This window comes from Acyrthosiphon pisum, chromosome A1 (assembly GCF_005508785.2).
Source record: "Acyrthosiphon pisum isolate AL4f chromosome A1, pea_aphid_22Mar2018_4r6ur, whole genome shotgun sequence".
Taxonomy (NCBI): Eukaryota; Metazoa; Arthropoda; class Insecta; order Hemiptera; family Aphididae; genus Acyrthosiphon; species Acyrthosiphon pisum.
In genome coordinates, this window is record NC_042494.1 from 139,560,838 (window position 1) to 139,577,510 (window position 16,673).

General features: G+C 34.9%; 1 protein-coding gene across 1 annotated transcript; it reads right to left on the reverse strand.

Annotated features, from left to right (window-relative positions):
* Positions 1-14,167: 14,167 nt before the first annotated feature.
* On the reverse strand, positions 14,168-16,438 carry LOC115033691. The gene has a single exon (XM_029486879.1). The coding sequence runs from the start codon at positions 14,659-14,661 to the stop codon at positions 14,317-14,319; it is 345 nt and encodes a 114-aa protein (XP_029342739.1). The 5' UTR covers positions 14,662-16,438; the 3' UTR covers positions 14,168-14,316.
* Positions 16,439-16,673: the final 235 nt, after the last annotated feature.

Genomic DNA, 16,673 nt, shown 5'->3' on the forward strand with positions numbered 1-16,673 from the left:
TTTTTTTAAGCAGTATTTAATAACACATAAAGTTATAATAATAATCGCTACTTGGACTATGCCTGCAAAAGCTACTTTACAAAATGAAGAAATATTACGCAGTAAGGATTAATTTATAATTGATTTACAATTATTATATTTGTGTTTTGTTTTGTTTTAATTTTATCGATATACATCAATATCATATATATCATCAATAACTTGTATAATATTCCAGAATTAATTTAAAAACAAAAACCAATTAATGCTATTTTATGATTATTTAAAGAAAAAATGTCTATTTAATAGAATTTACATTTTTTACTTTTCAATTTATCCTGAAGGTGTTTTAAAAAGTTTATTATTCATGATTTTGGAGGAAAAATTAAATATTCTGATATTTCAAATTGTGCTTAAACGTATACTAGTATATCAGCTTAAGGCCTAGTAATATGTTATAACAAATTTCATAATTCATACAATTTGTTTGACGTATTGAAATTTAATTTTTTTATAGTCAACCAACAATCAATTAATATTATCAAAAATTACTTAATTTTTTTTTTTCACAAAGGCTTAGATCAGTAACCAACAACCCGTATATGGCCCTTGTAGAGATTTTATGTATTTCACGAGTAAAATTGTATACACATTATAAACTAAGATAATATGGATTTGAAACTTTGGATTAAAACGTTATTCGTTGGTATCTATACTGTGTTAAATTAATCAATCCAACAGTTGTAAGCTTAGACTAAATTTGATATAATTATACATTTTGTTTAAAATAAAAAAAGATATATTAAAATTGTATTCATATTCATATTTGTTTTTTGGCCTTTTGCATCAAAAAGGTTGCCACCCCTAGGTTAGGTTAGGTTAGAACTACGCATACAAAATAATCGGACAAATATTTTTTTAATTATTTGCATAATTTGTAGTAAATTTTAGTAAATACTAAATATACAAGACTGACTGATAAAAATTATATTTTTTTTTAGAAGATTGTAAAGGTAAAATGTTTTAGTCAATTATTAGTAGGTACATAGTTATTATATAAATAATTTTATACTAGTACCAAAAAATATTGTGTGAGTCTACAACTGACACACAAATTAATTCTTAATACCAGAAAGAAAAATATTACAGAAGGTTTTTGGGACAATATAGTATATTATAAGTTATAACAGAAGAGTGGATGACAAAAAAAATATAGAGAGTTAGAACCAAAAATTACGTTATAAGGTATTGTTCGAACACGGACGCGTTTTCGCGCCACTGTAGTTTCGGTGGCTTACCCCCTCCTCCACCGCCCAGCAACAAGCTGTGCGTGTCGCCGCTGGTTGTACTCATACAGTGGTACATAATTCACTTGTCTTTTCCAGGTGGTCGAGCACGACGCACCGCCTTTTAATATTTGTTCACGTTTGTGTGACAAGCTGGCAAAATACACCAAATATATAATATCACTGAGCTCTGTTTGCGCGCGTGTCTACATTGTTGAGACGTTGTTGCCGTTGTGATATTTTGCCGGCGGAAATAACGGCGGCGGCAATGATGGGGGTAAACGTATAATGCGTAGGACAAAACGCCAATCGCCAAGGGACACCACAGTATTTGTACCTATGTAACTCCTTCGCACAACTGACACTCGACTTAATGAACTACACGTCACATTTATGTCACAAACCACGTGAATTTAATGAATTGCGTATTACTCCGCGGACAGAAACAACGAACACGCAACACCCGAACGGCCTAACTAGATGGCCATCGGCACTCGGCAGACCGGCTGTAAAACAATAATTAGGTGGTGACGGCGATAGCGATTATCTGTCAGTCGACGAAGGCGAAAGCGGTGACAATCTCAGAGGCCGAAGTCCGAATGCACTGTGCCGTATTCGGTGACAGCAGCCTGTTGTACACCACGATTAAAAAGAACAGGTTAGACGTCGACAATATGATTTGTACACGACTGCCCGGTCACAACTCGTTACAGTTTACGTAGTTGTAATAATATCCGCTAGGTTGGCGCTGCTAGTTAAACGGGCTATATCATAGTAAGTCTATGATAATGTTCTTTATAAACTGTGTAATATCAAATCTAAGAGTTACCTGCATTAATTATTCGAACTTTAAATACTTATAAAAAAAAACTGTGACTAAGGATTTTTAATATTTTTCAAATGTCATTATAACAATATAGTAGGAGCCTTGTATTAAATTTTTAAGCTTTTTTACCCAACAAATAAAGTTGTATTGACATTCATAGAAAAAAAGACTAATAAATTGGAAACTTAAAATGTTCCTAAACAGTTCAAAACAAATCAAAATATTTTGAAAATGTTGTGTATAGAAAATGCAAATATAAACAACCAGTGAAAATTGCATGTATATATGTACATTTGTTTTAAAGTTACACCAAAATCCAAAAACCAAAATCGATTTTATCAAAAACAAATTTTGCGTAAAAATTCCCGTTTTTCCTTAACTTTAATGTTGTTTTTCCCGGCGCTTTTGGAAACTATTGAGAATTTTAAAATTTAATCTCCCAAATACACCAACTAGATTTACTTTCTTATCAAACAAGATACTGTTGAAAAAAATCTAATTACATTTAGACGTCGTGTTACAACACACTTTAATAAGAATTTGTAACATAATCATTGATTACATTATAATATATTTATTATAATAATGTAAACTCAGTGGTATGTATCAAAACAAAAAAAAATTAGTGTTAAGACAATTTCAGATGACTTTCTCCTCAAAATATTGTTATACCTATCTAACAATCAATAATGTCTTATTTTCCTTCTATCAACCAACACCCAACGACCCCTATGTTACACATGATTACACCCAACTATTATACCACTGTATTTATACTAGAGAGCCTTTATATAATATATAACTATACTTAAATTACAGGGTGTGGCGGTGTGCTATCTAATATTTGTCATACCCTGAATATCTTGTTTAATTACAACATAAATATTTATAATATTATATTATGTTTTTAGAAATATTAAATAATATCTTTATTTTGATTTATTAAAATTGAAAAGAAAAGTTACGGTATACCTGATATTTAGAACTTTAGAAAAATAAGTATTTGATATGTTCGGGTGTCTGAGCGCGATTTACAACCTAGGCCCAGTGATGTAAAGAATACTTTTATTTTGTATTCGAATAATTTTTTCATAAAGTATTTAAAATAGTATTCGAATAAAAATACTTAACATAACGAAGTATAAGTTAAAACGAATAATACCTACTTTACATTTGTATAAGACTATTAAGACTGTAAAAACGTTATTTTCTATTGGGATTATCACAGTATAATACAAATCTAGCACGTCTGACTAGCAGCGCTCGGCGGTTTTATGAACTACGTAAAGCGTAACTAGTTCTGACCGCTGATACAGCGCGCGATGCTTAACCTGTTCTTTATAATCGTGGTGTACACATATCTCATATGCACATACAAGCATCTTCCGTGGTTGGTCCTCTTCCTTTTTAAATTAGCCTATATTCTGTCCAGAAGTCCAATCTATCTCTGTACCAAATGATCCCGAGCACTTCGTTGCCCGGCAACCATTAATTATTATTATAATAGCTTCAAAACCCATGGTAACCATGGCAACCAAAGAACACACACACACAAACAAACAAACATTCTATATCTCCCCCGGGGTTGGTTGCCATGGCAATATGGATACACACACAGGTGGAAATCTCAGAATAATATATTAATGGTTGCCATGGTAATATGGACACACAGACATACATCTATATCTATATAATATTATAAAAAGGAAAGATTTGTATGTTTGTAACGAATAAACTCAAAAACTACTGGACAATTTCAAAAATTCTTTCACTATTAGAATGTTACATTATCCCTAAGTAACATGGGCTATATTTATTTCTAGAAAAATTAGGAATCCCTACTAAAACTTCAATAATGTCATTTTTTTGTATGTATCAAACAGCCCCTTTTTTGTGTGTAAAGTACTCAACGGATTTTAATACGGTTTTCACTAATAGATCGGTCGAGTCACAAGGGAAGATTTTAATGTATAATTTGTTTTTTTTGTGTGTTTGAGTGGTTCCCTGGATGATTTAGATTCACGATTGGACCCGGTAGGTCTAACCTTGAGAGGTGCTCAAACAGGGATTTTAAGATTTACCATGGACATTTTTGTTTATAAATGGTTTCTATATTGGTTATAGGAAAAATAATAATTAGTAGAAATTAGTATTACAATCGTATATTGGTTGCCCATTAGTTGATAGGGCAGATGAAGCATGCACACAATCGAATTTTTGCACAATGCCTACTTAATATTTTGTCGCACGTTGTCCGTGATCCGACGTAGTCTGATTGCCTACCGGGGTGGCTGAGTAGTGAGTTGCACTTACTGCAGCGAGTTACACCCAAAAGGAGTTGAACAATCACAATTTTTTAAGAGTTGACTTTTTCAGCTATATTATAATAAATTAGAATAAATATGTCATATACATTTTGTAAAAATATATTTATTAAAAATACAATTCTTTGGCCTGGACAATGTCGGGAAGAACAGCTAGTTAATTTATAAATATATAGATTGTTTGAATAATTTTAAAATGTTTAGGGATTCTAACTATATGTGCTGAATTTCCAAGTAAGTTAATTATAATTAACAAATAATTAATTTGATTACTAAATTTATTAATATATCAGACATCATTATAGGTAACTTATAAACATTGCCTATTATGATCTTAAAAGTAATTTTAAGAAATTTTAATTGTACATACCTATATGGCCGACATGGATATTTGGGCATAGCTCAAACAAATATTTATTAATTATTTAGTATTTATTTTAAGAGGAACTTTCTGACACCAAAACATTGCATGAATGGTAAAATGTATGCTGTATTGCGCTTCCAGGAGGCCTTTGTCCAAAAAACTCTCATAAGTCATTCGTTAATCGTGTTATTATTTTATAAGTATTCTTAATTATTGTTTTACGCCCATATGGGAGTTTTTCTCACACCAAATAAGTAATTCATGTATTTAAGTTTGTTTTAATTTTTAATATGATACTTTGAGCGCTTATCCCCTAGATTACTAACCTCACTTACCTACAAGTGTAGTGTTGAGTATTATCTAGATAAAAATATTTATATATTTATCTTACTTAGATAAATAAAACTGTTATCTGATTATCTGCAGTGAATTAGATAACATTTTTATTAATTTCGCTTGATTTTTTTCGGTTTTTCCATAACTTTTAATAATTATAATATGCATCAATAACCTACTTCATAAGGCATATTCTGAACTGCGTAATAATTTTGAATGTATTAGATGTGCGTGAAGTTGGCCCCCCCACGTTTTCCAATTTTTTCCAAACCTACGCCATTTTTTTGAAAATAATTTGAGAACCAGTTTTCAGAATTTGAAAATCACGTGCGTAAAGTTGGTACACCGACTTTGTCGTATCGTCCCACAACTAATACAATATTTTTGCAAAATAATTGCAACACATTTTTACTATTTTTATATTAAAAAATTATACGAACCTGTAAAAAAACGTACTGCCAGTTTTTTTGAAAGACATAAAGCTCAAATTTTTATGATTTTTTATAAATAGGTGCCATTATTTAAAACAAAAATTGGTCTATTTTGTTTTCATGTCAAAAAATATTGTTTAAAGTTAAAAATGTATGTCATTCAAAGCTTATATGGAAATACTGTAAAAAGTATAAACACTATAGTCTATAATTTAGTTTTGGAAAAAAATTAAGTGCACTAGCGTTGTATAAACAAATTAACTTCTTTTTAACATTATTTTAATTTTTTATATTATGCTACAAACAGCGGTTGTATGACGATAATATAATATCAATAATGATGAACTGAAACAAGACGTTGACGGCGAGTTGTCGTATCGACGGTTAGCGAACGAGAGAGTAGCTGCCGGCGGCCGGTACCCGCTTTGCGTGACTTGCCTTTCCATCCCGCCATTTGCTTTTGTGGTGGGGTGTGAGAGTCGACGTTGTCTCGCTGCCGTAGCCCGTGGTGGTGGTTGACAAAAGTGTAGACCGGTCGCTGCGGTACCTGTACTTTGTAATGGTTGCCACTGCGTACCGTGTAACAACACTGGAGTTACCACACTACTAGCTTTGATCATAATTTATATGACCTATTTACATATTATATAATATACCTACAACTTATCATTTTACATAATATATTGTGTGAAGGGCAAAAACCATCATCCTGTATAAAAGTTTATTTAAATAGAAAACCGTCAATACAAAATGCTGTATGTAGGATGATAAGTTATACCAGCTGTTAAGCTGTATAACAGCAATACGCCTAACTATTTTATGAATCCTCGTACTCAAACAATGCACTCACTGCCCATCCAAATTTCCTGACATGCTTGAGCAGTGACTCCCAACGTGAACAGTACCGCCTTCTTGTGGGCTTTTTCAATTTTGAGGGATCATTTAGTTTTATTGGATTTTAGAATTTAGTAAGTACATACAAATTCAGGGTGGGGGGCAGTATGAGATTTTTTAAAATTTAAAAAGAGCGTTAAGTAAAAAAGGTTTAGGAATGACTATGCTAGACTGCTAGAGTATCAACCTTTTTAGGTTATTGATGTCCATTCTTCAAACAGCCACTGTATTTCATCTCAAGCTATTTTATATGAGCACAATCATAGTGAAAATAATGCTTCCGGATGATAGTTAAATGTTATTCAAATACAAAATTTAATGAACTTTGTCGCTTTACTGTATTGATATAATTATATGCATGTACTGTGGTTTATAGGTTAACGCCCTAAAACTGCATTAGGTGACAATTATGTTACAAGAGTCAAATTTAATAATGATGTTTAGTATTGTTCTATAATAAATACTAGTATAATTAAATTTCAGATGAAGAAAAAACTGACATAATAAAAATGGAAAATAAAGGTATTTCTTTCAGAATACGTAGGTACCTGTGTTGTTGCCTTCCTCCCCAGAACTATTGAGTTTCTAGGCCGCCCTTGACTATACGATTCTCATAAGTCTTTCGTAAATTGTGTTTGTAATATTATCAGTATTTTGAATTTTAGTTCCTAACCGGGGGAGAATTTCTCACACAAAATAAATAATTCATAAATCTAAGTTTGTTTTAAATTTCAAGACTTTTATATGATGCATTTGAGAGCTTATCTCCCATCTCAGCCATGTCACTAAACTCTCCAACAGTCTAACCTCACTTTTAGCTCATTACTGTCATAATTCATATCATAACAATAATAATAATAATAATTAATAATAATTTGTACGTTAAAAAAGTGAAATTAAATAATGATGTGTAGTATAATTGTTCTATAATGATACTAGTATTATTAAATTGCAGTTGAAGAAAAAGCTGACATAACAAAAGTGGAAAACAAAGATATTTGTTTAAAATTACGTACGTATGTTGTTGCCCTCCTCCCAAGAACTATTCAGCACTTCCAGGACGCCCTTGTCCATACAATTCTCATAAATCATTCGTGAATCGTGTTTATTATTTCATCAGTACCTATTTTTAATTTTGACTCATACCGGAGGATCATTTCTCACACAAAGTAATTAATTCATATATCTAAGTTTGTTTATTTTTTTTTTTTATATGATGTTTAGAGAGCTTACCCTACATCTCACTAATCTTTCTAACATCACTTTTAGCTCATAACTGTCGTAATCAAGATCATATTAATTATTTAGTAATAACGTCTACTTTACAAAAGTTACGTTGAACAATAATGAGTTGTATTATTTCTAAAATAATTCTAGTATAATTAAATTTCAGATACTGAAAATTCTGACTTAACAAAAGTAAAATATAAAGGTATTTATTTAAAAATACGTATGTGTGTTGTGACCACCCCCCCCCCCCCTTAACTTTTCCAATGAAAATAATTAAATTTATGTAATTTAAAGAAAATACTTTGAAATTATAGCTATAAAATGGAAACATTTAAATATCATACAATTAATTATATTTGTTGCGTCACCGGCTATTCTCTGGCATTTGGCCGGACGACTAATAAATAATAAAAATAGTGTTCATGAGTATGGGTGGATAAGGTGAACAAAGTAGAAATAAAAATTGACAATGTTGTAATAATAATAATGATGTGTGTATTGTAACACTAGAATTCAATATATATAATGGCTGGTGAAGACAAGCACTAATCAACAATAATGATATAAATTATAATAAATGATAGTACCGGTCCGGCACAAGCGCCTCGGTCGGGAATTACGATATCGGCGTCTTCGATGACGGCAGCAGCCGGTACGACGATCACGAGGTGGACGGCGGCGAAGGTGATTGACGGCTATTGACGGCGGCACCGGACGATGTCGAGTGAAAATATGCGATTTGACGGTGGCACGACGGAATCAGACGACAACTGATGAACCGACGTAACGAAATAATATAATATATAAATGCGCCACGAGGTGGTCGCAACGGCAGCAAATGGCCGGAAGTGACACGACGCGTGGTCTGCTCAACTCGAGCGTATGGAACAAACAAGTTTTTGGTCGCTGTCTCGCTGACCGGTTTCCATACGGCATAATAAAAGCAGCGGAGAGTTAGAATAATATTAATTTAAATTGCATTCCTTATTTTTATGCAAATTGTATGAAAATAATTAAGTTAGTAAATAAAATTCATCTGCTTCTTATACATATATTATTATAATGAGATAGTTGCATAACATAATAATATTATCATTAATAAATTATCTTTATTTTTTAGAAAACCTAAGTACGTATTTTCATTTTTTTTTTCTTTGTTAATTAGGTTTTTAATTAATTTATATAATATAACTTACAATAGTTCAGTATCAGCTTACAGATTACTGTATTTTGAATCGCCTATATAAGACAGTTTATTACACCTATAATAAGATATATAAAATTGATTAACTAGAAATCTCTAAACCATCAAAGGTTTATTCATTAAAAACAGTATTAGTAAAAAAAGAACTTGTTGCCCCCGAGTCCAATTCCATTTAAATTTTAATGCCATTAACTTTTACATTAATTATTTCTGTAGATACTGAGCTATTGTGAATATTATTTACATTAAATAGCTCAAATTCTTTAAATGAGTTATCTACCTTAACATCTATATTTTATACTTCAACGTTGATTTTGCATACGCTTGCTAAATGACCTATTTTAGAACATGAATTACATTTATAATTTTTATAATTCCATACAGAAAAACCATGACCCTTTTTCCCACAATGTAAACATGTTGCGTTTGAATTTGTCTTGCTTGAACTTGATTTATTTGAGGTCCATGGTCGATTCTTTTTCGCTGCGTCTCCGTGACTAGTTCTCACTTTTGGTTTGAAGCTGCTGGTTTTTTGGAACTTCTTTTCAATTTTGTGTATGACAGATGGTGTTTGAGCTGTTGTAACAGTTGCCAGTTCTTTTCAAATCGAGCTCAATCAGTTAATTTAATCCTTTTTAATGTCTTCTTCGCAAACGGGATCCTTAATAATACCATCGTTAAAGCTGTATCAGTACGCCAGCGCACGACATAAAACGGTCCTTTTCAGGACCAACCAATCAGATTGCAGTATTATCGCGCAAACGACCAGGACAACTTGGAACCCACATTACAGGGCCCCAAGTTGTCACAGACACATAAACCCAAAGTATAAACGTAGGGGAAGCTGTCACGAAGCCAATGACCCTAACCCCGTACACACAGCTCCAAAGCGGGGTGAACAAGATCACTTTCCGTACTGAACATAAACACAACGGCACACGGCGATTGCGCACAGTTTACAATTAGGTATGGAAGACAGTATATATACCGAACGACACCAGGACCCCAGAACTTAAAATACATTTACCAGACATAATCGAAACAATCTCCCGAGGAATTTACCCCCTGAAATTGGATCTGAAATAAAAACTAAGAACCGACTCAGGAGAGAATTGCAACGCAACCGTGATCCAACAATAAAAACACAGATAAATAACAAAATTAATTTCATTAGAAATATGCTAAAAACTCACCGACAAGACGAGTGGGATAGATTTATCAATTCTCTCGACCCGGATGACAATTCTATATATAAACTAAACAGGAATCTCTTAAACAAAACCCCCACCATACACCCCTTCACTGGGCCTAATGGACCGGTATATTGTGCGACGGAAAAAACCGAAATCTTTGCGGACTCCTACCAAAACCAATTTTCACCAAACCCTGGCTTGGACCTTACAGAAGTGAACGACAGTGTCCAAGCCATAAGAGAATCGCCAAATACAAAAACACTTTTCTAGTCTCCCGGTTCAATAGAAAAAATAATCAAAAATCTCCCGAAAAGGAAAGCCCCCGGGGAAGATGCTATCACTAATTCTGCCCTGAAATTCATGCCAAAAAGTGCGATAATATTTTTAACACGGATAATAGACGGCTGTCTAAGAATTGGGTATTTTCCAACAGTCTGGAAAAACGCTACAATACTTACAATACCAAAACCAGGAAAAAACCACAGCTTACCAACAAATTACAGACCCATTTCATTACTTTCTTCTCTGTCTAAAATATTAGAAAAACCATCCTCCATTAACTTAAGGGTTCAATTGGAAGGAACAATTCGCGTTCAGAAACGAACACTCGACCACGCTCCAGTTGGTAACTTTTTCGGACAAGTTCACTATCAACCTAAACAATGGGGAAAAAACTGCGGCGGTCTTTTTAGATGTAGAAAAGGCCTTTGACCGCGTGTTGCACAAAGGACTCCTCCATAAAATCCACCAAATGGGTACTCATACAAACTTAACGAAAATAATTGATTCCTTCTTCGATAAGAGAACTTTTAGAGTTCGCCAAGAAAACTCCCTTTCCAGCATTCGACCAATTACTGCTGGAGTTCCACAAGGATCGTGCCTCTCGCCGACACTTTACCTGATCTACACAAATTACATTCCACTAACTCCAAAAGCAAACCTAGCACTTTTTGCAGATGATACTTTGTTCTTCACTAATGACCAGAACCACAACCGTGCAATAATTCAACTGCAAAATCAACTGAACATGGCAATTGAATGGTTCGAAAAATGGCGCCTACAGATTGATCTGGAAAAAACAATAGCGGTTCTCTTCAACAAACAACAAACGGCAAACCTTAGGAAACTAAAATTGAACAACCACTAAATAAAATGGACTAACAGTGCAAAATACTTCAGCATGATCTACGACAAAAACTTGACTTTTAGCCTTCACATTAAGTCTGCCATCCGAAAAGCTACTAAAGTCCGTGGTATACTATACCCAGTTCTAGGTAGGAAAAGTCCAATTCCTGTTAAAACTAAATTACAAATATACTCAATGTATGTACGGTCAATCCTTGCGTACGCAGGTTCAGCTTGGGGCCCAACTTTGTCAAAGTCTAACTGCGCAAAAGTTGAGGCCGTTCAAAATATTGCTCTCAGAACAATTCTTGCTGCACCTTACTATGTTTCAAATACAACCTTACGCAACACATCAGGCCTTCCCACAATTCGTGAGTGCATTCTCCGCAACACAAAAATACTATTTTACAAAAACCAATTTTCAAAATATCCGTATATACATGACCTAGGCCGCGGTACTCAACATTTCACGAAGGTGCTTAAAAATCGCCCATTTGATTGGACTAACGCCTAACCAAAATACTACCTAACTCATATTATCAAATACATTCTCCCACACATCATAGGCCAACGCCTGAAATGTGTCACAGGCTTATTAGACGTCCGTACAAGCAATAGCAATAGCAATCCCCCAGAACTCAAAAGTGGCCGGGGGGACAGTGGGTTTTAGACGCGCCTAGTGATACGTCTAGTGGCAGTACCGCTGGTCCTGGATTGGCTGGTCCATTTGTCCAACGTTCTCGCGTTCTCCTCTTTGGAATGAATCGGGGATCGCCGGATAGGTCTGCGGGCTATGGGAAATACTTCACGTATTGTTACCCGTGCGAAGGTGGCAACTCCTGATGGTCTCTCGGGTGGCACGGCACCCGGCTATCCGTAGAGAACGGCTCGCTGTCCGGTCGGACCGTCCGTTGCCTTGATCGGTGAATGTGCTTCGGTCCGTCGACTCGTACACCCTGAGTGCGGCGATGCCCGTACGGGTTACGTTCGCAGGTGTGTGCGAGGAAATGTATTCTGGGAGCCGGTCGTCAATATCGACGCACACCTTGCGAGCTGGTCACTGCGTCGACTTGTACAGGAAAGTGTGGCGATGCCCGTACGGGTTGCTCACGGTCTCGTATGAGGAATCAGGTTCGTCGTGGGTCTGCTTCGGTAGTCTCAGCTGCTCTAAGCCGTCGCAATCTCGTACAAACGTAAGTGTGGCAATGCCCGAACGGATTGCTCACGGGTTTGTACAATGATTCTTCGTCGGTGACTTTTCCGCCGGTGTTCTCTTTATGCTGCGTCCTGTAAATGTTCGCTCCGTCAGTCCTTCTGTTCTTCTATTCTTTGTATTGTGTTGAGTGTCTGGTCGAAGAAATTATACTGAGTAAAGAAGGTCAAACTCTCTACTTTCCTCCCTATCCAAAATTTACGAACGAATCATCCTCACTCACCTGCAAAACAATCTCCGTGACAAAATTCACCCAGAACAATTTGCCTTCAGATCTTAACACTCTACCACCCTACAACTGACCAAACTCACTCACCAACTTAGCCAGAACTTTAACAACAACGTAAACACCGCGTCCATCTTTCTTGACATGGAGAAAGCCTTCGACCGAGTCTGACACGTAGGTCTCCTCTACAATCTATACCAACACAATATCCCGACTGAAATCGTTAAAATCATCGAATCCTTTATCACTGACCGCACCTTCATCACAAAAGTCGAAGACTCGTTCTCGTCCACCAGACACATACTCACAGGCTTCCCTCAAGGATCCTACCTCTCACCTACTCTCTACTTGACTTACATAAATGACATACCAGCAACTCCTAAAGCACATATCTATCTATTCACTGACGAAACAATGTTCTTTACTTTCGACAAAAACCCGAAACGAGCAGCCATACAATTACAACACCAACTCAACCTAGCTACCACATGGTTTCATCGCTGGAGAATCAAAATAAACCCGACCAAAACTGTAGTTATCCTTTTTGGACGTTCTAATACTTCTTCCATCCCACCATTATTACTCGACAATCATACAGTAAACTGGTCCAATCATGCCAAATACCTCGGCGTTACAATCGGGCGCAAACTCGCCTTCGGTAAACACGTCCAAGACATCACTAAAAAGGCAACTCGCGTTTGCGGAATACTTTACCCCATACTTAACCGTTCTAGCACAACAACTTCGAAACTCAACATTCTAAAACTCTACGTCTCTCCAATTCTTTCTTATGCTGGCTCCTCTTGGGCACCCTTTATCGGTCCCTCACATTGGAAACGCATCGAATCTGTCCCAAACATAGGTATTCGTACGATAACGGGTGTGCCCACTATCGTTAGAAACTCGGTCCTTCTAAAATCTGCAAATTTCAAGTCTATCAAAAATTCATTCATTCTCAATCAAAATCGATGTTCTACAAAAACTCCTTCTCCGTCCATGCCCACATCCGACTCCTAGGTAAAACTCACCTCCCTCCAACCACTAAACAAAGAATCAAACCCTACTTTAGAACAACGACTTTATTAAATCTTCTTCTAAACTTCCATCCACTAGTAGAGGCAAAAGCCTGGAATAGTTAACGGCTTAGCCACCCCTACAAAGCAAAGCAAATAACCCAAAACTCAGCGAGTGCCGCCGGTGAAGACCAACCGCCAACACCGACTCCAACGAACCTCTCCATCCCCCCTCTGACCACTTGATTGAGTTGTGTCAAACCACGGGTACGATATATGCTGTAGTCGCTTCCAGCGAGTCACGCGCAACGATATATCGACCTCGTCCGTACGGTAACTGTAACACGCCGATATCCCCAACATTTTCCCATCATTGTATATAGGACCAGGCTTTCGCTGGTCGCGCCGAGATCTCACCACGACGGACCGTCTATTCAGGCCGGCCTTAGCACCCGTGAATCTCGCTACCCTCCATTTATACATGAATATATTGGTCAATAAATAAAGGATAAGACGTAATACCAAAAATCTACGCGTTCTTATTTCGGACGCCGGTCCGCAGTGACCATGCCATCTCAAAGCCTATTAAAAACTCGTCTTTGAGGACTGCAATTAAGTTCGTTCCAAATTGACATTGTGTAGCTGCATTTTTAATTTTCATATACCAGTCGTTCACTGGCTCTTGGTAATTTTTACGTAGGGTTTAAAATTCATCACGTTTTCGGTAAGTAGATAGAAATTTTCGATACGAACTGTCTGCATAAAATGTTGCATAATTGTTCGTGCGTACTCTTCCCCTTTCAACATGATATATGTCTGTTCTCCCAAGCAAGTAATTAAAAATGGTACTTTCCTTTCTTCTGGAATCATATTTGCTAAGAAATATTGTTCCATGCGTTCCTGGTATACTGTCCGTTTCCCGTCGGTTTTGAATTCTGACAAAACGCCAATTGTACCATACACGTGGACTCCATCAAGTGTGGAACCAATCTCACTTTGCTTGGTACTGCCGGTCATTTTTGCAGAAAAACGAATTTGCAAATTAATGGATGAATGATTAACGACGCCACGCCGTGCTGCTAATTTTATCCGTTTTAATCTTGTGTACTTAACGCCGTGTCAATTTTTGCAGCTCATACTTTTTATCTTCGTCACCACTGTTATATTGCTGACCACCGTGGTTAGAAACACATAAACAAGAGTAAATGAAACATTTTACATAAACACTAATTCATTACAGTAAAATACAAAAGAGCGAAAACATGTTTCTTTTTACAAACATTTTAGTACTATGTGGACGTAACAAAAACAAAATATAATTTAATAAAAACATAACCTAGCATTTTTTGCTTATTCGACACAATCAGCCAGAGCGCGTTAGTGTCATATATGTATAACACTAACTACCTGACACGGCAAATGCTATTGCTAGGTTTTTGTGATTATGCGAGTAGTATATTCTCAGCTAGGCAATCTACTTGAGATAGACCACGGACCCCGCGTGGTGCTTACGTGAGTGTATAATTAAACTCTGAACTATCAAAAAATCGGTGCGCTGAATCCGTAGTTCATACTGAATACATTATGTTCTAAAATACACAGGTTTATCACATTAATAATAATTATTATTAATATCAAAACAAATAGCAACCATTTATAAACAAAAATAATAATATTAACAATAATCTCAAAAGCCCTGTTTGAGAATATTTCCTAGTTGGATCTCTTATTTACCCTGTTCACGAAAAATGTAGCCTATATTCTTTCCCAAGGTCTAATCTATCTCTGTACTAAATTTCATCGCAATTGGATGAACGGGTTAGGAATGTCAATCAAATGACACAGACAGTCATTCGCAAACATTTATTGTCTTTTCTATATACAGATATATTCTTAGAAATAAGGACCATCTCCGCTCAGAATCATTTTTCATCGTAAACAATGATGAAACATTCAATTTAAATTTACCACATCTATTACAGTGATATGGCAATATAGGTATTCATTGAAAATAGGAACACAGGACATCTACTATACAGCAGATCCAAATATCATCACATTCTATATTTGATAAATATCTATAGTTCAAACATAGTATAACTATGTACGTAAGTCACGAATTGAGATTTTAACGTTGTACGTTATAATAGATATCTCAAATAAATAGGATTATAAGGACGTAAAATATGATTGTATAGATTATTATGGTAATAACCTGCTTTCCACGCTTGGTCTCATTTGTACAATACGTTATAATGTAAACACGTTTTTACAGTAGTTATTATCTGGGGAGCTTCCTAAAACCATAAATAGGTACTTACTGAAGATTTTAAACAGCAGAAAATAGTGATGATTGCAAAATCGACAACCATGGTAAAAACTTAGTTCAATCGCAAGACAATAATGGAACACCATCTATACATTTTCAATACAGAAAAAATTCATAATATGTACAAAAAAAAAACGCTAATAAATAATGATAGGTAGGTCTATACTTGAAAAAAACCCATTTATTGTAAGCTATATTTTTGTTTTTATAGAAAAGAATATGAGTAAGTATTTATGAGATTTATAATAAGTCTTATTGAAGGAAATAGGTAAAAAAAATTGATATGAGGGGTATAAAAAACAAAAAATCCTTATAATTAGGTAGTTATAAATGTCAAACAAAGTTAATGTCAGTTCATTCCACTACAAAATTATACATATCTCATGAAAAATTCGTTCCAATATGTCGAACTAGATATTATTGATTGGCATATGGACAAGAAATAGTTTAGCATTATGTTTCATATCTAGGTAGTTTATTAAAAGAAATTTTGTTTATGTTTACAATACAGAAATATTCTAAATTGAGTGATTTTATACATGATAAGAACTGTTATATTAATAAATAATAATTAATAATTATTAGGTATATAACTAGCTTTCCCGCCGACGTTGTCCGGGCCAAAGATTTGTATTTTTAATACATATATTTGTACAAAATGTATATATCATATTTCTTCTAATTACAGTATAAATATAAT

Bases quoted from the DNA above. Each gene is read 5' to 3' on its own strand.
- LOC115033691 (XM_029486879.1), bottom strand. From the start codon at position 14,661: ATGACCGGCAGTACCAAGCAAAGTGAGATTGGTTCCACACTTGATGGA.